General features: G+C 41.6%; 4 protein-coding genes across 6 annotated transcripts; 1 reads left to right on the forward strand and 3 right to left on the reverse strand.

Annotated features, from left to right (window-relative positions):
- Positions 1-1,321: 1,321 nt before the first annotated feature.
- Positions 1,322-8,137, reverse strand: LOC119732575. Its single transcript, XM_038206143.1, has 7 exons — positions 6,936-8,137; positions 6,454-6,597; positions 5,818-6,041; positions 5,212-5,391; positions 4,597-4,830; positions 3,960-4,092; positions 1,322-3,598 (listed from the first exon to the last, which is right to left on the reverse strand). Exons 1-7 carry the CDS (start codon positions 7,075-7,077, stop codon positions 1,389-1,391), a joined length of 3,267 nt encoding a protein of 1,088 aa, XP_038062071.1. The 5' UTR covers positions 7,078-8,137; the 3' UTR covers positions 1,322-1,388.
- A 55-nt stretch (positions 8,138-8,192) lies between these two features.
- On the reverse strand, positions 8,193-11,365 carry LOC119732576 (S-crystallin SL11-like). 3 transcript variants are annotated; one of them, XM_038206146.1, is made up of 6 exons: positions 11,261-11,365; positions 10,604-10,751; positions 10,143-10,235; positions 9,616-9,734; positions 9,280-9,390; positions 8,193-9,157 (listed from the first exon to the last, which is right to left on the reverse strand). In XM_038206146.1, exons 2-6 carry the CDS (start codon positions 10,734-10,736, stop codon positions 8,981-8,983), a joined length of 633 nt encoding a protein of 210 aa, XP_038062074.1. In that variant the 5' UTR covers positions 10,737-10,751; positions 11,261-11,365; the 3' UTR covers positions 8,193-8,980. The 3 variants fall into 3 exon arrangements, with proteins under 3 accessions (XP_038062074.1, XP_038062072.1, XP_038062073.1); XM_038206144.1 differs by having other exon boundaries at positions 11,166-11,337; XM_038206145.1 differs by lacking the exon at positions 11,261-11,365 and adding an exon at positions 11,161-11,254.
- Positions 11,366-11,975: 610 nt separating this feature from the next.
- Positions 11,976-15,573, forward strand: LOC119731955 (40S ribosomal protein S24-like). Its single transcript, XM_038205280.1, has 4 exons — positions 11,976-12,108; positions 12,938-13,216; positions 14,038-14,154; positions 15,386-15,573. The coding sequence occupies exons 1-4, from the start codon at positions 12,106-12,108 to the stop codon at positions 15,386-15,388; spliced, it is 402 nt and encodes a 133-aa protein (XP_038061208.1). The 5' UTR covers positions 11,976-12,105; the 3' UTR covers positions 15,389-15,573.
- A 1,477-nt stretch (positions 15,574-17,050) lies between these two features.
- On the reverse strand, positions 17,051-20,307 carry LOC119731957 (hematopoietic prostaglandin D synthase-like). Its single transcript, XM_038205281.1, has 5 exons — positions 20,044-20,307; positions 19,569-19,661; positions 19,111-19,220; positions 18,888-18,998; positions 17,051-18,497 (listed from the first exon to the last, which is right to left on the reverse strand). Exons 1-5 carry the CDS (start codon positions 20,174-20,176, stop codon positions 18,342-18,344), a joined length of 603 nt encoding a protein of 200 aa, XP_038061209.1. The 5' UTR covers positions 20,177-20,307; the 3' UTR covers positions 17,051-18,341.
- Positions 20,308-20,914: the final 607 nt, after the last annotated feature.

Genomic DNA, 20,914 nt, shown 5'->3' on the forward strand with positions numbered 1-20,914 from the left:
AAAACAACCGACTTTATATAATATTTGCACTCGGACCGAACTGATGAATATCGCATTATGCAATTATTTTATGTAGGATTTTTTTTCGACGCAGTTTTATGGAGATGACTAATTATTTGTGTGTTTCTTGCTTTTCAAAAATACTTGTTTTATGAAAACAATTCTATACTTTGCCACTTAGTATTTGCATTATATTGTTTAGCATAGACAAGTAAATTAAGGTGAATAAGCATATCATCTTCATAATACAATTTGTGACTTTAAGTACTGTCACAACCTCAAATACAAGACATTTAATTTTTATAATACACTTGGGAGATTTGGCAGAGTGGGCGTATAATTGACAAAAGACATTACCTTACATAAGGCCCCCAAAAAAGTCTCCGGTTTCTGGTATGCGCGCGCGTCGCCGTAGCCATGCGCGTCTGCAAAATGAAAAAAAAAATTTTTCAATGAAAGATGATGTCTCAAAACCGCCAAACTCACTGGTTTGACTGGAATCCTGCTGCTGCACAATTTTAACGTGTTTTTAGATGGGGTTATGATCGAGAATAAGCTTTATGTGGCCTCTCTGGACTCCCATATATTTGCACTAAGTTTAGTCGGGCACCATTTGCAGTCATCAGCCGACATTTGAAGCAAAAAAGTCAGGTAAAAAAAAAAAAAAAAGCCGCGTCGCCGCACCACTTTTTGGACAAGCTCCATACCAGAAACCGGAGACTTTTTTTTTTGGCCTAACATATTTGTATCCCTCCCGAAACGAGTTTTAAGAAATCATCACAATTACAGTAAAATCTTCACTTATGCTTCTCCTTTAAAGAGAATATGTGCGAGACTTGTAATCGCCACAAACTATTGCATTCCCTATTTATCTCACATTATGAACAGACAGACAATAATAACCGATATATTACTCACATGATTGTAATTTGTTTTGTGTATAAACTGTGGGTTTCTGTATGTATAAATGGTACAGTTAGCCTATGATATAAAATTATACGGTCAAGTAACATTAAACATGCGACTTGGTCGCTTTTAAGCTCAGTTAGAAAACGGCTAAGGCTAGACGGTTGAATGGTGCGAAGGAAAGAGGCGTGGCTCAAATCACAGTTTTTCTTTGAAAACTTGCAATATTTTGATCAGACAGCGATTTTTGCAAAGCGACTGCAAGCCTGAGAGTGTGTATAAAACTTTCGAATAGTTTTACAATAAAGGCAACTTCTCTCCAAACTCAAACATTCCACGAACAACTTGTTAATTCATCTCCGTATGTCCCTAAAAGGCGCCATCCAAAGACAGGACCTGCCAATGTCGTTGAGGCAAACGTTTACAGTGCTAACTGACCAATTGATTATTTGGTTCCTGCGTGGTGAAAGTTTAATTTGGTCTCAAACAAAAGTCTCGAGTCTGTGTTTGTCTGACCCAAATTCGTCTTCAGCGTCTTCGACATGTTCAAGGTGATGATAAGCCAGACATGGCTTCATCTTCTTTGGTCTTTCCTCTCTTGCAACTTTCTCGGTGTGATATCGTCTTGAGGAGGGTGCCGATGATGCAATTTGTTGCCACTCTGTATCTCGCTGGTTTTCAATGGCGGAAGTGTAGGAGGAGCGTTTCTTGGTACTGTCTTCTCGACTCCTGGCTAAATTATGGTGGGCCTGTGACGCATCAGATATGATAACATGAGAAGGACGACTCGGTGATGTTGATGGAGGAAGCGTATCTTGTGATGCATGTGAGGAAAGCTGTGTCCTGTTCGAAGGGTGCCAACTCATATCTGCTTGGTTTCTCGACTGATTAGGATCACCATCCAGTGGTACTGGAGCCTTATGAATGCGTGTTGTCGAATGCGAGTCCATTGTTCTGGAACCATGTCGGCGATCAGAAGGGTTTCCTCTCGCATCTTGGTTTGGAGTAGGATGTGACGTCGAGTACTTCAGGACTCGCTTTCGTCTGTCGAGACTCCCAAGGGCAGATTCCCTCAACCCACCGCTGGACGACTTGCTCCTGGGTAACGTGCTGATCTCCCGTCCCCCGATGTGATCGGAGGACTTGGCACGGCTGTGATCTTCGTCGCGATCGCTTCGTCTCCTCTCCTTCGGGGTGTGAGCAGATGGAGTATAAGAACCGAAGCTGGAGACGGAAGACGCATCATCTCGATCTCTTCTACCGTCATCCGGGTGGAAATAAGGAGACGGCGTCCTCGAATGCTGCCGTGAAGTGTCGTGCACGATTCGGACATTCCCAAATAGTGATTCGTTCGAAGGTGACACAGGACTACCGTCAGGCCACTGCTTGTTGAGGTTTGTAGAATGTAGTTCGAGGCGAGTAGGTCTATCGGATCTTTGGAGGGATTCTCCGGAGCGCCTGGCCTTTGCAGGTGAAGTTTCTCTGGATTCAGGGAATGGTACATTGGCAAAATCAGAGGATGATCCAGCATGATTTAGGTCTTGGTTTCGGGTAGATGTCGTGCTCTTTTCAGGTGAGTGAAATGGCACGAACGATGTTTCAGACGGTTTGGAGTCTCCAACCTCAGAAACATCAGGAATTGTTATCTTGTCAGAATCGTCATCTTCGTCATCTTTCTCGGAGGTATTCTCCTCCCAAGCGTCGGTCTTAATAGCTTGCAGAACTGACATCTGAGTTTCGGAAACTGAAGTTGTCGTTGCTTCTTCTAAAATAGGCACTTTGTCACTTTCTTCAGGAGCGCTGGGAACATCATCATTGGGAGTTTGAAAAACTGACAAACTAGGCTGTTCATCCTTCCAAGGCGATGGAGGCGGTAGCCTGTCTATGCTTGCCACCTCTGTTGGGTCGACAAGGGAGTCTAAATCTAAATCCGACTCTTGGGAAATCGGAAGGAAGAAAGAATGCAACCTTACCCCTACTGGCTCTGCTTCTTCCTCGATATTTTCTTCCGATGTGACACGACCGAGTAACTGCCTCTCGTACGCTGGAAGGAAGTACGGGACTGTCAAACTATCTTGAGACAGTGCCCGGTCTCGCCTTTCGTCTTGGTTGGGTCTTCTCAAATTATCTTGTTGCGAATCTCGAATTGTGTTTACGGGACTCTCTTTAGAAGCGTCCTCTGTGGCAGACGAGAACGAGGGCGGTGGTGGCAGCGGTGAATGAAGGACGGCACCTTCAAGTTGGACAATACTGTCTCGCTCCTGCTGTCTGCTTGCATCTGATGGGGACCTTTCCACGGATGTCGCCTCTCCTCCTTTTTCTTGATCAGAAGCATCTTCTTCATTCCTCGATTCCCCCGAGAACGTGGGGTTAACAATTCCACGGATGCCAGTTCCAGCTTTCGAGCGATATCCAGGAGGAGGGATAACTGGAGGCGGGCGTGGAGGGGTTGGTCTGCCGTCGTGCTGGTCTTCAGACTGCTGGGTCTCGCTCTGATTGGCTCGGACTTCACTGCGTGACGACGACGCGATAGGCGGAAGCTCGACGGTTAGACCACTTTGATCACGTGGTGTAGAGGGCGTGGTATCGTCTGCAACTGGAGAATATGCTTGGTTCACAAACGCAGTGATGTTGGGCTGTTGTGGGGTGTTATGGCGGTACGACGTTGCTGTCTCGTAGCTTGGAGGTGGTTCTGTTTGGAGAGATACATCAGAAAGTTGCTGTTTAGTCATTATTCTGACATCTTATTGAGTATGCTAATGGCCCATAGACAACGATCACATGGGATGGGAGAAGGAGACATGCACCTCCAAATGTTCACGTGGAAGGTTAATGGATGGTAGGACGAAAGAAATTTATGGATGTCGCGTGCCCCCAAATTGCCCACGTGGGACGTTTTATGGTTGGTAGAAGGGGGGGGGGGGGCGGGCAATGAGTTGATCATGCCTCTTTATCCAAAGGTTTTAACCACATTATGAGGTTCATGTGGAAAATGGTCATTTTGGAAATAGCAGAGGTCTAGAAAGGGCACGTATCAACGTTGTGTAACTTACCAGCAGGATGGGACATGTGAGAGGACGATGCATGGTACGATGGGAGGGCCGTGAATGGAACACGCCCTATAGTGACAGGCAGCTGAATCTCGGTGTCAGGTGTTTGACGTAGACGGCTCAGAATGGGATTGATCTGCCGACAAGAAAAATAAAGCCTATGAAAATGAGGTTAGGGATGTCAGGTTGGCGTAGCGGTTCTTTCCCCGCCTTCTACCGCTGTGACCCGGGTTCGAATCCCGCCTGGGCCAATATGTGGATTGGGTTTTCAGTCCCTACCTGATTCCGTGGGTTTCCCCCAGAGTATTCTTCTGGGCTTTTCCTCCCACCTCTAAAACTGTAATTTCTTCTCATTGTCTTCCCTCTATTTTGTCAGGCTTTCGGGCTACAGTGCCTAAGGATTAGGTGCATCTGGATAGAAGGAATTTCCTCAAGCTCTGAGGCTCGGTTGCTGTAACAAACTAGGCTTGCCTAGTCCACGTGGACCTGGCTTGCCTAGTCCACCTGGACCTGAAAGTGTCAGTTTAAGATATTTATATATTCAGTGACTCAGTCAGTCGGTGAGTCAGTCGGTCGGTCGGTCGGTCGGTCGGTCAGTCAGAGCACAGTAAGCTGGCCATCGGGTCGAGCAAAAACTTACACTTATGAAGTAGTTGACGTCAATGATACTACACCCCTGGAAGCCACTGTCGACGAGGGGTTTGAAGTCCGGAATGATCAGAGGTTCTCTCTGAATCGTTGTCTGGCCCTGTCTTTGGAGCACCCCGCTTGTCTTTTTGCGAAAGACGACTCGCGATCGCTGACAGGAACCAGGGCGTGCCACACTGACTCCGGGAGATGTGAAGACGGATCCCGTGCCCCGGAAAGTGGCCTCCTAAAATGTTAAAGTTGAAGTCGTGTCAATCAGAAACCAAATCAAGAGTCAATCATAAGTTCAATCACAAGTCAATCACAGGTCAATCACTAGTCAATCATAAGTAAACGACAAATATACTTCAGAGTCAGCCACAAGCCAAACAGAAGTCAAGTCACAAGTCAGGCCACAAAAAAGGGCGTGAACAGCAAGCAAAGGAATACATGTATCTTTGTCACAGTTCACTTGCTGGTGCCTCATGTTTGAGGAAAAGAGGAAACTCACAAGAGAAGAAGAAGATAACTAAGCTATAGAAGTGGAGGTGCATGGGAGGCAAAGAAACGAAAAATTAGAAATAGTGGAAGCAAGGTAAGAAACTTGAGAAAAGAAATTGAGACAAACCTCGACGAGCTTAAGATCGACCTCATATCTGGTCCCGCTGGATCCATGGATGATGGCCGTGATGTAGGCCGTCTCGCCAGGGATGTAAGCCCGTTTGTCCGCCGAGGCTATGACCTTGATGGACCCGGTGATGCAGCAGAGTGAGCTCATGAGAGTCTCGGACTCGCCGTGGATGGGAAGCTGAGGAATGAAGCAAACGGGACTTGCTTAATGCTTGATACACCTGTTATCTTTATGGGGGACATTCTGAACCTATAGAGTTTGAGGGTAAACGGGGAGCTAGCCATGGGCCCTCATTCACGATATGGCCATTTTAAATTTTGTTCCTCAAATCTATTTTATGTATTTTACACTCCCCAATGGGAAGGTGCCAGACAAATTGATAAAGTTTACAGTGCTTGACTCACTTTCAAAATTACTCTGGCACTATTTCGTTCAAATACTTGAGTTGCCTTTTTTATTTTGAATAAATCATTGGCTGGCAATGATGTCAATCTATGTTCTGTTTCTATAAAGTAGTATAACGTAAGACTCCATTTGATTCGAACAAGGAAGTTTGCCAGGTAGCCTCACTATCAACCAGGGCCTATGGAGCTGAAATCTTACCATCGCACTCGGTACAGAATTCAAGTCCAGCGGTCGGCCAGCAATGCCGATTGTCTTGATGGTCTTGGCGTAAGAAAGCGAGGACTCGCCGCTAATCTCGCACTTGAGATTGTACAGGACGCTGCCGCTGGTCCCCTCATAGGCAGTTGGTAGGTTCTCATTGGGTATCTGGAACTGGAACGGGAACTGAAAGGGTCCTCGGTTCAACCTCTGGTGCGAATGGGCTGTGAGGGGTGGGGCATAAAAAGTGAGGTCAAAAGCGTGTGAAGAAAAATATCAAGTAAGGCCCAAATATTTGCGGAATAGCTTAAGCCGTTCGGAAACTTCGATTAAGTGTTCTTCATTCTTGACACAGTGCAGACACCTTACGTTTATGTTTTTGTTTTATTGAACAATGAAAAAAAATTATCTCGAATATAATGTGGTTCTTGATATTTTTGCTCAGTGTTTTTGGTTGTTGTAATTCTTGACGTTTAGATACTTTCACTGAGCCGATGGCCTTTTTTCATGAGCTATTGCTTTAACAAAAAAAAATATGGTGCGTTTCAATGATCTTGTTCTCACTTTGTTTCCTTTTTTCATGAGCTATTGCTTTAACCAAAAAAATATGGTGCGTTTCAATGATCTTGTTCTCACTTTGTTTCCACAGTGATATCTTTTCGTCGATGTACGTTTCTGTTCCCGTATACGTCACTGGCTGATCGCCGATGACACTTCTTCCCGATCGCACGACTTCGGACCAGTTCGTCTTGGCTCGGCCTTGAAGCTTGATAGAAATTTCTGAGGAAAGAAAAATGTTTGTTTAAAAAAAAGGAGATTTCTTTTCGGAAAAAAATCCTTGAAAATTAAATCGTACGAATACAAGACAATCGAGTTCGCATTTAATTTCTACATTAAAAAAAATCTTTGCTAATCAACCAAGTAAATGGAGAACAGAATGTGGCCGAGTTTGTAGTTATTGACTAAGAAAAGGAAATATTGCTTTATTAGCATGCAATAAGAACTGTGTGAGTCCTGTTCTCCAACTATCTAAATTAATTATCTAAACAGTCTTAGTATACATACAAACTTTCATCTTTCAAAACCTGTTTTACACAAAGTGAATGCCCCATTCTTACCTCCTATGTCCTCTCGTGGTGTATTGAGGGCAAGATGGACGACCCCCGTCACATGACCGCCGGGTCTGTAGATGGGCACGCCCCTCACCTCGGCCACTCCGTTAGCGTCGACCACGATGTCGAAGGTTCGTATCCGACCCATTGCTGCAAATTTTGCTGTCACTCGTACCGTTCAAGGAAGGTTGAACTGTGAAGTTCCTTTCGTCGTGCATTTCATGTTGAGAGCATAATTACTGGCTAATGACCTTCCAAGACAATTTAGCAAACAATATTTGAAGCCAATACCTTTAAGGTGTGAATTCAATGTTTGTCAGCAGCGTGTAACTTGAAGTCCAACAATTTCTCGTTTCTCTTATACAAGGGAGATTTTTCGAACATCTTAATTTCAAGGCGCGAAATAATTTTTAAGAATCTTTCCAGTTAAAGGCCTCCATTGATATCACCGCAACGTTTTAACTACATTGTAGTTTTAATGTCACTGTAGCTCCACAATGCAGATTTCGGACGTTTCAATAAATGAAACAATTGCTGGCTTGGACGTTTCAATAAATGAAACTTTGCTTGGTCTGTATGAACTGCAAGCACATAGAAGATACAAAGAAGATACGCTGCTCAATTCGTGACAAAGGAGTCCAGATATTTGTCCGTGAAAGTCACTTGGTCTTCCTTTTAATATCCGTCTCCAAACGCCGCAACACGGGATGCTCACGGTAGTCCAAGAATTGGTAAATTTAATCAAAGAGGCGTCCGTGTACTTCCAAAACTTCTGAAATCAGAAAACCCTATGAAACTAGCAGTGTAGGCGTAGGCCTATTGGTAAATCAGCATCGAATTGTCTTTGTGCAGCGTGGGAATGGCCTCTTCTTCCGCTGAATAATAACCATGATATTTTGATACAGTCGGCTTCCTCTATGTATCATACAAATGGCCAAATACGGACTAGGAGTATCAACAGCAGCGGCCATGTAAATAAACACGGTGTATCAACACTTGCCATCCAGATGACTGTGATGTACCGGTATCGGTATCACAACCAACGTTCACTGATCAATCCTGTTACGACTATACAGCCGGCATTATGTGTATTCATAATTTATGCAGAGTGCCTGTGCTTCAGAATTTTTTGTAGTACAAAGTCCATTCAGGGATAAAAACTGATAAGGGTGTCGGTTAAAGTGAACAAACAAAATAGAAGTATTACAGCTGAGTTAGATTTTTTTTTCTTCAAATGAACCACACAGGAAATTTTTGCAAAAATATCGCTGAAACGAAAATTTACTCTTACATTGCTTTGCACATCAAAACTACAGCAATCTTATCTTGTTTCTTTTTTATTTATTTTAAAGTGCATGCAATGACTACAAATATTTAAAAAAAAACCTAAAAGTGATTACTTCAGAAAATATAGAACACATCCATTACGAGGCGGTCTAAACACACACGATAATTGATTCTAAAATTGACTATTCTTCCCGACATGATGCCCTATAATGTGAGCGGTAATGGATTCTGTAATCAAGGCAGTAAAACATCACGGTTCGATAAACAACGGAATGTTGCGGGTATCAACAGAAACTGGGTTCAGAGCACAGTAAGAAACATGGTCTGAAAAAGATGCAAATGTTTTTAACGAAAGTCGAAATACATTATGCGTTTAAGAAAGGGTTAGTCATACCAATTATGCTATAATCAAATTGGTAATTACATGTTTATGCAAATTACGTATTCTGTCCAATGATGTTGGTGCAAACAAGTTTAAAGTTAACACAAAACGTACATAGCATGCAGGTTAAGCAAGTTGAGACAAAACATATTCACGTTAATGGTTAAATTTTGATATTCAACAGTAAGGACTACTTATTAGCATAACTATCAATTTTGTCATTTTTTTTCTATAAGCCTACTGTAATATTTTTGGCAAATTACAAAAACAGTACCTGAACATCAAATAGAAAATCGTATCGGCACTCGTACTCATGTAGCATACCATTTTTTTTTAGATGAGACCAGTAAAACCTTTATATATTACAACTGTGCCCTCAATTTCAATCATGAATCCAATAGACTTGAGGGCGCTCTCTAAGATGCTTAGCGAGGTCGTTGGTGGCCAGGCGATCCTTGAGCGCCACCAGTTTGGGGAAGCTTTTCAAGCCCTTGGTGGAGTACGGTGGCTTCTCAAACCACTCCATGGTGACAAAGAAGATGACGTCAGCTAGGGATACCTGAATAAGAAGAAACACATTAAAAAAACTCGCTAACACTTTGACTGATTAACATCTTTTAAAGTGCCCCAAATCAAGAAAAAAATATTTTCTTTAAAATTCCATCTTTTTGTACATATTACCTTATCACCAACAAAGTATCCTATTCCATCTTTGTTCTTTTCAAGAAGATCCTGGAGATTCTTCAGATGAGGAGGTGCAACATTCTCATAGTACTCTTTGGCGTTTTCTGCCTAAAGAAAATGACGGAGGGAAAATGTACTTTAGACCCCAAAGAGGATAATGAACTATTCACTTAAGCTTAATTAAATCGTTAAGTTAGAAAAGAAATAAAATACATGTAAATATAGAAGGTCGGTTTGCTGACTGAGGGGGGGGGGGGGGGGGCACAATACACCCTGCCAATTTAAGGGCGCATTCTGCTAATTTCGGGTGGTGCTCCTAAAGGATCCTCTTACCTGTTTGGCTTTGTCTAGCTCAAACATTACGGGCATGATCATAGGGTCGATCAAGTCTTTTAGTGTTTCCTTGACAACATCTATCTGTGCTGCCTCCCAGTTATTAGAGCCGTATAACCCTGAAAGTGAAAAATTTAAAACGCAAATTACTGACGGTCACGTATTTAAATCAATCAGGTGTAGAGCAGCTAGCAAAAATATTTTAACAAAATGTAAGTGTGAACAGTAGGAACCCATTGCTAAAATGTTTTTTTGCTTTTAACGGTATTTTATCTGTAAATCATGTACAATTTGGTCTTTGGGCCAAGACTCATGAGCTTCAATAAACCAATAATGATAATAAGAATAATATAATAAAATGTTCTTTAAATTCACAAAACGGGTGAAGGATTTTCTTTAGTGGTAATCGCCTATCACAAGGCCAGAGGGCCACTCGAGGTGCGGCCGCTGAAAGTCTAGAAAAAAACATTACAAACAGTGGTAAAACAGTCAAATTTAAACCGTAAAGCAAACAAAACATAGAATACCGAGCTCCTTTGCAACGAATGATTCAATGGCAGCACTCTGAGGAAGTTGTTTACCGTCGACGACCAGCACCGGAATGTGGCCCTGAGGAGTGGCTGCAATAGTGTAAAACGAAAAATAATCTCTACTGAATTAAGTTTAAAGAGAAATAAAGACTGTTAAAAGATTGGATACTTCAACATTTAGAAAATTTAATGAACTACACACTGCCTCCTCCATTTGTGGATTTCCGGATTCCCCATTTTTGCAAGTTCTTATTCATTGAATTTTCTTGGCGAAAGGATCTCACAATCACAATAGAAGCAGTTTCAGATATTGTTTTTTAAAACTGCAACTCGAAAGTTCTTCAGGTCCTCGAAATTCGGCACCCTTCATAGAAAACAAATTTGGTTTTGTTCGATTTAATTTAAGCATGACAGGTAAAGGTTTCATCACAGATGGCGATATAATACGCACAACTTACTTGGTTTTACTTTGGGCCAATCCTCCTTAGTGATGCGGACATCTTCAAACTCCTGATTCGCCACAGCGAACAGCATCCGTGTGGCTTCGGCGCGGCCACGGGTATCAAAGTACAAGAGCTTGTAAGAAGGCATGCTTGACTCAACTCACTGTTATGGAAGGAAACCGAAATGTTATTTATAAAAGGGCACTGAAATTAATTTAATCAACAATAAAGTGCGTTGCTCAGTGTATAAAACAATTCATGCATCAGTTTGTTCATCGACTGGCAGTTGTATAATAACGTAGGCTATCCCTTCCAAAAAAAAAAAAAGGAAAATAGAACAACAACCTGATACTAGGCACTGCAAGCTTGTGCTACACATGTTCGTTGTCAATATACATGTACATAGCAATCTGTCTTCGTGTGGGGAATATCATGATATAGCATCTTGATGTCAAATTGTGTATAAATACGTCAACTTGCCTTGTGGTACATGTGCAATGCATATAATCTACAACTGCAGTCAGTTCTTAGGCCTACTACATGTACATGTATTAAGTTCATGTAAAATTGACCTTACACTGAGTGGATACAGTCGATGCTAAATGCAGCCCCAGCCAAACGATAATATTCTCCTATCCTGCTTCACACATGGACCACCAAACAGAAACTGACCTTGTTCAAAGCACGAATTCAAAGCACCGTGGAACACTGAATGGAAATTTCTTTCAGTCGTTGTTATTTTCTTGCACGTACGTAGCTCCATTTTAGCCATGTGTACAATAGTACTTGTATTATTATTTGATTTGTACACTACCCGCAGGGTTCGAAATTAGCGGTAGCCCGCTAGCCAAATGCTAGTCAAAACAGCGGCGGGCTTGTCAAACTATTCCTTAAGTAGCCCGGCTGGCGAGTCAAAATATTATTAATTATAGAAATAAATCATTTAATTTAGCCTAGGAAGTAAACCTCATCAATTTTTGTCTAGTTTTTTTCAACTGTTTTAAAAGGTTAAATTATTAGATCTGTTTATTCAAAACACTGACAAAATTCCATCAGAATTGAGTCTGAAAATTCGCCATTTTGTATTTGAGCTACAAAAAATGCGGGCTAGTGAAAATGCCCGCGGGCTAGTTAAGAGTCCGTTTCAGTAGCCCGGCAGGGTAGTGAACAAAAAAGTTAAGGTCGAACCCTGCTACCCGCCGACACAAACACAAAAAGAAACGGGATAGCGGGAAATAATGAGAGCACGGCGATTTCGATGGCAGCATAGAGCAAGTTATCGCTTTTAATTGTTTTTTTTTTACCAATTTTAAAATTGAATCTTATACGAAAAAATTTCCTATCCTTTTCAGTATCTCATTTGCAATGGCCACTCTGAGCCACCGTATTGATCGGTCCATATAAACTGGTATCCGCGCATCAACCCGTGCCTTGTAGCGTATGCACCGTACACATTGAAGAGTCGCCCGATTACCATTGCGATTGCCTCTTTTTCGGCAGCCATTACTGTTGTCAACATGGTGAGGAAAACACGCTTAAAATATCCCTGAACATCAACTTAACCGAACACATTTTGAGATAAAAGAAGAAATTTCTATAAAGGGGATGAATTTAATTTTGACACTGTGACAATTTTGTATTTGATCTTTGTTATACTAAACATAAATTCAATGGTCAACGACGATGCTCCGATTTAGAACATTTCCGTACAATTTGCCGTAAGCTGGATATTGAGTTTTATCACCATGATCAGGAGGTTATGAAAAGGAGGTTAAATTAATAAAATGATATTGGAGTAACATAATCAGTGGAATCATTGTTGGAAAGTGAAGATCGGGAATGGTCGACATGTCTAAAAACAACCCCCAAATTTTGTATTGGAAAAGCCATTCGGACTAGGCCTAAAAATTGTAACTCTGCCCATGAAGGAATAAATTCGGATCTTTGCCAATACTCTCGCGAGTCGAGACTCGAGAGTCCGCTTTGTCTGTGTGTACTGTCATGTTGGTATTGCGGCGTACTTATATTACAGTAGGAATCGAAAAGGTATTTCTAGTATACTATGCCCTACGTTTAGTACGTATTTTTCAAGTGGCACGCCCTCACTTTTAGTTTTGGGAGAATTGTTTTTGTAGGTCACGTTATCATGGTTATGTCTCATGAGCCATCAACTGTGTGATGATCTTGAATCCTGCTCCCTGTGATCAAGGCAACGAAGACAAATTCACAGTCATGACCGTTGACAGTGTGTGTACTTTTAAACATGAAAATATCCTGCCAGGGTTCACTGACAGTGACATTGTGTTTCAGTTTATTTAAAACTTTTATTCTGTTTTTTTCCTCTTGAAGGGTGACTCGGCAGTGACAGTCCGAACCCGCAAGTTCATGACTAACCGTCTGCTGAACCGCAAGCAGATGGTTGTCGACGTCCTCCATCCAGGCAAAGCCACGGTGCCCAAGACAGAGATCCGGGAACAGCTGGCCAAGGTCTACAAGACCACCGCGGACGTCATCTTCTGTTTTGGGTTCCGTACCCAGTTCGGTGGCGGCAAGACGACAGGATTCGGTCTGGTGTACGACACCTTGGATTTCGCCAAGAAGTATGAGCCCAAGTACAGACTAGCAAGGGTACGTCCAAGCATTTGTATATGTTACGCCTTACCTTTAGTTAACTATAATTTGGACCGTCCTAACTTCTGTTTAGACAGAAATGTTGTTGGAGTCAGTACTTTTCCTATAAGGCCAAAAAAAAATAATAGTTCTGCTTCCGGTTTCCCTACCTACCCTATTCTGAGAGCCCTACCCTAATTTTTTTTATGGGAAAAATGAGGAAAAAACACCCAAAACCATCAGTTTCTACCTTTTACCCTTGACTACATGCAGACGCCTCCATATGATCGTTCACAAAAAAAATTGGCCAAAAAACAAAAATTCCCTACCTACCTACCCTATTTTCAAATGCCATGTAATCGGAAGCAGAACTATTTTTTTTTCTCAGCCTAAGGCCAATTCATTCATGTGCTTCAAATGAATTTGAATACATGAATTTGAACACGACAAAGTCAATTTGTCATGAAACATTTGCGGCGATATTTGCTGGAGTTGAAATGCATTCAGCATTTGTTAGTTTGCTTTTGATCGTTTAGCAATTTGCCGGGATAGCCCGCGAAAGTCTTTCGACTTCTTTCTATCCAGTGGGGTCCCTCGGTTGAAGACGTAAAAGGAAATTTCTAAGGAGTTCTAGTGGTGGGAAGAAACCCCAGAATGATATAGGGAAAACCCAGGGAATCAGGCACATTTACGACATCCTGCGATGTTTGTTATAGGGGTGTTCCACTGTAGTCCTTAAAAAGCAGAGACACTTGTTTCTTTTCCACATTTGTATTAGCATATTATGCATGTTATGCATGGCTATAAATCGTTTGATTTTACTCCGTTTCAAATTGCAGCACGGGCTGTATGAGCGGAAGCGACCCTCCAGGAAGCAGCGTAAGGAACGCAAGAACAGACAGAAGAAGGTGCGAGGAACAGCCAAGACAAAGGTGTCAGCTGGCGCTGGCAAGAGGGTGAGTCCATTTGGCCATTTTGATTTGGCTATAGGGAGGTTAAACCTCACTTCATGGTCCAATTCAGATGGGATCTCAGAGGGGACTTCATGCCGGTGTCATATGAAAATCTGACTCGTATGAAAATCGGACTCCTTTTCCCTATCAATGGTTAATCCCTCGCACGTGACAGGTCACTCTCCCTATATGATCCTAAAAATAGCATATTATCGTACTAACGCATGCGCAATACTTCCAATGAGTCCATATTTCATGGAGTCGGATATTCACGCTACACCGGCATGAGATATAAGATTTTCTTGGGTCTGAGAGCCAAGTTCCCCAGACTGGATTTCATTCATCTTGTTAAAGTGTCCTCTACAGCTGGGTGGCTTGACCGTGCTTTCCATGGACTGGCTGCATTGGCGAACAAAGTCCAAGTACAGCCATGGACATGATGTAGCCAGACACTGTAATCATTAGGGAGTGTTCAGTTTCGAATAATTCAGTTTTCGATTACTCGAAACTGCGTTTGACCGGATATTCCAGCCACATCGAACAACGTCTGCGTCGCTTAGGCGCGGCCACGGGTATCAAAGTACAAGAGCTTGTAAGAAGGCATGCTTGGCTCAACTCACTGTTTCTGGAAGGAAACCGAAATGTTATTTTTAAAGGGGCACTGAAATGAATTTTATCAACAATAAAGTATGTTGCTCAGTGTTCAAACAGTTCATGCATGCATCTGAGAAGTGTGCCAGTTAAAAAAAAAACTACCGTCGACAAAAAAGTGGCACCTGACAAAGCACTGCAACTTTAAGACACATTGACTGTAACAATAACATCACAGTTGTGTGGGTTTGTGGTATTTTATTTTTGTTTTCGAATATTCAAACCGGCAAAAAGCTATTTCGAATATACGGTTGATGATTGATCGCTGGGGGGCTGGAACATTTCATGGAGGGGGGGCGTCATGTAGATCAATGATAATTTTTTTAGAAACTCAAAATCTCAGTGGGGGGGGGGGGGGGGGGCGACAAGGTTTCATGGGGGGGGGCTGTGGCCCCCCCCCCACGCCCCCCCGTGGCTACGCCACTGTGATTGACCATTCAAGTCAGTATTCGCTATATTCGGGACAGACCTTGTAGTCATTGTGCCAAATACTAGTAGCATTGTTCCAAATTGATGCTCCTTTTTGGCCTATTTTTGGAGACACCTCTCTGACTCAACTTTTTTTTGTCTTTTTTTATTGCAGTAATGATGTTGCCGATACCGGTTGATTGATATCAAAGCCATTCACTCTCCAAGGGTCATCTACATATACATGGGTCATCCACAGGGGTCAACTGGGGTTACAATGGGGTCAAGGGTGAAACTGTATGAACCACCTGTCATGATATGTACAGAGTGCGAATAAAGTTACTTATTGAAAGAAAGGAAAAATGTTATCATCTAGTTTCTTTTTTGAGTCCCTGTGTTGTGTCTTGTGTGTCCGTTTTCTTGCTACATGTATTTGAAAAGTTGTAGTACATGTACATGTAGGCCTGTGTGCAAATTTTAAAGGGAATATACATCATTTGCTTTCGCTGTAATTTTCAGAAATGGATGGAATTGGGGGGTTGGATATATATAGCAAATATAGTTACACTGACTTTTTTGAGGTTTTGGGTTCAAAAATGCTATAAAAACCAAGAAAAACAATCATTTTAGAAGAAACAGAGCAGTTTACATACATTGGGGAATTGTAAGGTCAGGGAACCAGTCTAGCTGGCTTATACCCGTTCATAGGTGTGTAATCGATTGCAAACAAGCGCGATGGTCAATTGGGGCCAGTATTTTAAAAAAGCCAGTTTTTTGCAACGCTGGTCGGTCGATCAGCGTTGGAAATTGATTAAAAAATACCACTTTTCTTGAAAATGACAGTATACCAGGTGCCATGATTTTACAGGATGCTTTAGACTGTCATTCATTAACAGTCCAGCAAGGTATTTCAAAATGATTTGGTAGTTTTATTTTTTGATGTTTGCAAATGTTGTATTTTCCCTTTAAGCTCCAAGACTTCATGCCTTCCATTTCAATGCCAATTTGAAATTCCTTGATATTACACGTCAATTATTTGTCGCCAAAACGATACACATTCTGAATAACACACAAATTCATGCTTTTGTGTTGTTGATTTTTGACCAAAATTTAATCACAATTGTTGCCCAAGTGAACAACAAACTTCATAACTATGATTAGAAGCTGCGTGCACATTAATGCTCTACATGTATTCATAAATTTTCCCATGAAAAAGGAAGAATTAAATAAATGGCAGTTTTTGTCCCAAGGAGCTAAATGCAGTGGGATGAAACAAAATGAAAACATTTTGAGAAACTTGACTTCATTAACTGTTCGAATTGGACTAAAGGTGGAAAAATATTGGTAAACATTTCACTTGAAATACGCCGACACTCGTTCACTGTACCCCAAATTGGCATATCATGGATTCAGTCGACCATGAGTTCTGAAAGCAAAAAAATCCTAGTATGTTAATTAATTTTACCCTGGCATGAACAAGATCTATGGACCTTATTCACAAGAACGCCATTTTGGTTGGGTTCCCTGAATGTATTTTATTACTTGTGAACTGCTGAATGGAATGGTGCCAGACTATACATTCTAGCCTCACTTTCATTTTTTTGTGGCTTAAAACATTAGGGTATGTTTAATCAAAAATTTAAAAATTATTCATTAGAGCAGACTGATATAATATGTAATTAACTTTATGTCATTGCTTTTATTTCTCTTCGCAAGTTCCAAAAATGAAGATTTTACCTCACTTTAAATTCAATATGGCCGACGCGTGAATAGGGCCCACATCAAAAAGCACCCTCCCTTAAAGTCTTAAACCATTCTAAATATGCGCTTGTCATAAATAATGTAGAAAAATTGTCTCTCTGGCCCTTTAATATCTACATGAAGTTCGCTGGAATGCATCGCTATTTGTTGTAATGTAATTGGGGGTAATTATGCCTTGATCAAGTTATATTTCGCTGTATGCTTATTATAATTTCCATATTCATAAGCCCAGAAGTAACATAAAGGGAACAGCTGCTTTTGTTAAATTTTCGACTGTTCTTTTGCGACTGAACTATTTCACAAGGATGGCAGCCATTTAGACCAATCCAAGTAGGCGTTATATCAATGAGGCGTCCACCGTAGAAAAGGGCTACTGTAGTGCACGACCTTGCTGTAATTTCACCGTACTCCGAGTCCGAGTCGATCGAAACATATTGTTCACATTTCACAAAGAGACCAAAAAGTTAATTTTATTCATCTTCATGAAGGGCTTACTAAAAAGTAAAAAAATGTATAGCTTGTATGAATTCATTAAAACAATGTAGGGAATTACTGGCCTTCTGCATTGCAAAACTAGGGGGACAAACCTCGAGGGGAAAGAATTACCTGAAGGGGGACAGAATTAACGGGCCGGGGAGGACACTTTTACCTAGGTAATTCTGTCCCCCGGACGGGGGACAGAATTACCGTCCACACAGGCACTTTTCCCATCTTGTTTGCTACAATGTATCATAGTATAACTTTGGGACACTTTAATGTTTAGACCAAATTAAATTTGGTTTTATACTTATGTAATTTCCATTCATCAGCCTCTAATTCAATGGAACAGCTGCTTTTAAAGATAATGTAGGTATAGGTATTAAAAACACCTTTAAATGAACAGGTGATATTAGATTTTGTTAACCCCAACTCCCTAGGGGGTGTGCAAATCGTATTGGAATTGGAGGCTTCAGGACTGTTAGGGATAGCCCTATTCAACTTCCTGACCGTATGTGTTCTTGTAACTGAAGTAGTTCACGAAAAGCGTACCGACTTTGCTTCTAAACAATTCTTTGTCTCTGAAAATATAGTGTTTATTTGCTTAACTACTAAGAATAAAAATTGACCGCAAGCATGATTCAAATTCCACCTTATCTTGTATATTATTGCCTCAGATCCCTCAGATTAAGTACAATTATATATTTAATGGCAGTTTACTGACGTCACGACATTTGTGAAATGATCGTGTGCATTGTGGCAGTGTCTATAATATCAAGTTGACCAAACAAACATGACAATTGTGTAATGTGGTGATTTTTACAAATGTATCTATCGATCTATAATTATCAACTGTCAAAGCTGTCAATCATGCTGTACTCTGGATCATCTTTCTACCACGGCGTCTGCGGACGTTTGGCCAGCCAAGCAGCGATATTGGCGTCCTTGGCGACGCGCTCCTTGAGAGCAACAAGCTTAGGGTACTTCTTGAGTTCATCCTCGGCCAGGTATTCCGTGACGACGTAAAAGAAGATGTCAGCACGAGAGATCTGGTAGAGAATAAACCTTGGACATCAGCTTTTGATCAAATTCCAATGGTTGGAAATGATGTGTAAATGTTTTCTTTGAAACATAGGGCTCGTGACTTTATTACGAAGCCTTTCTACCCCACTGAGGTTCGAGTGAGGGCGCTATTTAAACGCCAACCACTATTATTCAGTTGTCATATTAAGTTAAAAAATTTAATACACATTGCTCATCAAATAAGGAATATACATTGAAGAATGACAATGTGAATGATAACATTTGACTACAAGTAGAGGCCTACTTATTTCTAGTACACAAAAGCCGTTTATTGTCGAGTGAAATATTTTGTCAGCTCGTACGACAATTAACGTCGAGGAAATAAATGACCGCGCGCCATTTTAATCTAGGTTTACCTTAGAGCCGACGAAGAATCCGTCACCATCATTGTTGTCTGCCAGCATCTTCTCGAGCCCCGTTAAATACTTGGGAGCAGTCTGCGCATAAAATTCGGCCAACTTTTCTTTCTAAGAAAACAAAGAAAATATTGAAGTAATGTTGATGGAGATAATTCATCGAGGTATTTCGGAAATAGCTAACATTTTATCTGAAACAAAGTATTAATTTGCCGTATTTTACCTTCTTCTCTTCGTCCGTCTCACCGCTTTGCATATGCCTGCTAATATCTTCAAGCGTTCCCAAGATTATGTCGATCTTAGTTGTTTCCTCGTTGCTCGCACCATTCAAGCCTACACAAAAACAAGTTCCAAGAAATTGAGAATGTTGAGTGCCATGTGCAATTTAGACTCCTTGAACGAGGCTTACCTCTGATGCATTGTGGGTACGATGACGCATGGATGATGGCAACAGTTCACATGACCAGTCAAGTTGAACATAGTTTAGTAGCCACTTTAGAATGACTGCTATACTCTATCGCCAACCATCACATAAGATTACATGTTCCCATATTCCTACCTGTATTTTTTTTGTGCACTGAGTACACGCAGTGAAGACAATTAATGAACTTCAAACGTATCTTCTGAAACACCCTTCCACAAATTTAATTAATAGGCCTAACAACCTGTACGGAAACTCACCGAACTCTCTGGCCACAAAGCCATGTATGGCCCGGCTCTGGGGAATGATCTTCCCGTCGACTTCCAGGTTAGGCAGCTGCTGCAAAGGCACATCTGCCGAAAGAGAATGTAGAAAATGAAGTTGGATTTAAAGACGCCTCCATACAGTACCATGAGCTCCCATGAAACGTGCGTCTGAAATTATATACTTTTCAACTGACAACCCCATTAAAGGCAAAGGCAGCTGGGCTAGCAAATCTTATCTTGCCTGAGCTGAGTGTGAGCCATGTAATATTGGTTAAATCATAGAGGCAAAAAATGCCCAACCTTTGCAACAATCCCGGTCATATTTTTGAATGAAAATTGCAAAAACGCTACGAAGTACGACCCTAATTAATCCATACACAATATTGCACAGCTAGCCTTTCACTGCATGCTTGTATGATAAGTCGTAGGTCCCTAGGCTATACACAGGCTCCAGACAAAATTAACTTACTCGGTTTGTGCTCGAGCCATTCCTCTTGAGTGTACCGTACATCCTCAAACTCCTGGCCGACATGAGCCAGCATCATGCGCGTGGTCTCGGCGTACCCACGGCCGTTAAAGTAAATCACCTTGTAGGAAGGCATCTTGGAATTGCAGGTCGAATAGTAGGCTAGGCTGCAGGCAATGGACTCCACACAAATAAGCGAGCAATGATGCTATAACCGTGCGCTCTGTGCTCCGGTGTTTGAAGGCCGCCCCCAATGTGCACATTGTTCTTTCAGCAATGCTATTAATATTATAGCACATGCAATATGTGCACAGTGGGCCCATTTTTGTATGACGGCAATCGTTAGGTCATCAGCTGACCTTTCATTTTCTGCCGCGTCATTGCTATTATAATACTCGGCAATAGACTTTTCACCCGAAACTGATAATATATGCAAATGAGAGCTGTGGGGCGGAAGCGTAGGCGGGCCCGTTGAAAATGTACAGGGGTCCAAACATTCGGGTTATTATGTCTCAATTTGTCCAGGATTTCTCGCTTTTTTGCTTGAAAATAGCCTCTAAAATCGTCTTAAGTTATACTATCCAGCATATTTTTTTTTCTTTTTGATGCACAAAATAAAACTTGAATACATTTTGTCGTCCCGTGCGCATGATATCAAGGGTAAATGGCAGGGCTCCTTTCCGCATGAGTGATAAAAAAAACCCTGTGTGATTCGGGGAACAAATTTTGGGCCGAATCAGGGGATGAATTACGCGGGCTAGCTGTGCCGCGCCCGCCGGCACAAGGGATGTGGGGCAATGTACAACTTGTGCGTGCTTTCGTCCTTGATATGATTCAGACCGCAATTCGGCCCAAAATTTGATGAATGGTACTC

This window comes from Patiria miniata, unplaced genomic scaffold (genome assembly GCF_015706575.1).
Source record: "Patiria miniata isolate m_02_andy unplaced genomic scaffold, ASM1570657v1 HiC_scaffold_24, whole genome shotgun sequence".
Lineage (NCBI taxonomy): Eukaryota > Metazoa > Echinodermata > Asteroidea > Valvatida > Asterinidae > Patiria > Patiria miniata.

What these genes read in the sequence shown, in the direction of transcription:
- LOC119731957 (XM_038205281.1), bottom strand. Translation starts at nt 20,176, where the DNA reads ATGCCTTCCTACAAGGTGATTTACTTTAACGGCCGTGGGTACGCCGAG. An exon ending in ATGGCTCGAGCACAAACCGA is followed by an intron (nt 19,662 to 20,043) that starts GTAAGTTAATTT and finishes CTCTTTCGGCAG; the next exon opens with ATGTGCCTTTGCAGCAGCTG. An exon ending in CTTTGTGGCCAGAGAGTTCG is followed by an intron (nt 19,221 to 19,568) that starts GTGAGTTTCCGT and finishes GTTTTTGTGTAG; the next exon opens with GCTTGAATGGTGCGAGCAAC.
- LOC119731955 (XM_038205280.1), top strand. An exon ending in CCAAGTACAGACTAGCAAGG is followed by an intron (nt 13,217 to 14,037) that starts GTACGTCCAAGC and finishes TTCAAATTGCAG; the next exon opens with CACGGGCTGTATGAGCGGAA.
- LOC119732576 (XM_038206146.1), bottom strand. Translation starts at nt 10,736, where the DNA reads ATGCCTTCTTACAAGCTCTTGTACTTTGATACCCGTGGCCGCGCCGAA. An exon ending in ATTCGTTGCAAAGGAGCTCG is followed by an intron (nt 9,735 to 10,142) that starts GTATTCTATGTT and finishes TTTCACTTTCAG; the next exon opens with GGTTATACGGCTCTAATAAC. An exon ending in GATACTTTGTTGGTGATAAG is followed by an intron (nt 9,158 to 9,279) that starts GTAATATGTACA and finishes CTTCTTATTCAG; the next exon opens with GTATCCCTAGCTGACGTCAT.
- LOC119732575 (XM_038206143.1), bottom strand. Translation starts at nt 7,077, where the DNA reads ATGGGTCGGATACGAACCTTCGACATCGTGGTCGACGCTAACGGAGTG. An exon ending in ACCACGAGAGGACATAGGAG is followed by an intron (nt 6,598 to 6,935) that starts GTAAGAATGGGG and finishes TTCTTTCCTCAG; the next exon opens with AAATTTCTATCAAGCTTCAA. An exon ending in ACGTCAACTACTTCATAAGT is followed by an intron (nt 4,093 to 4,596) that starts GTAAGTTTTTGC and finishes TCTTGTCGGCAG; the next exon opens with ATCAATCCCATTCTGAGCCG.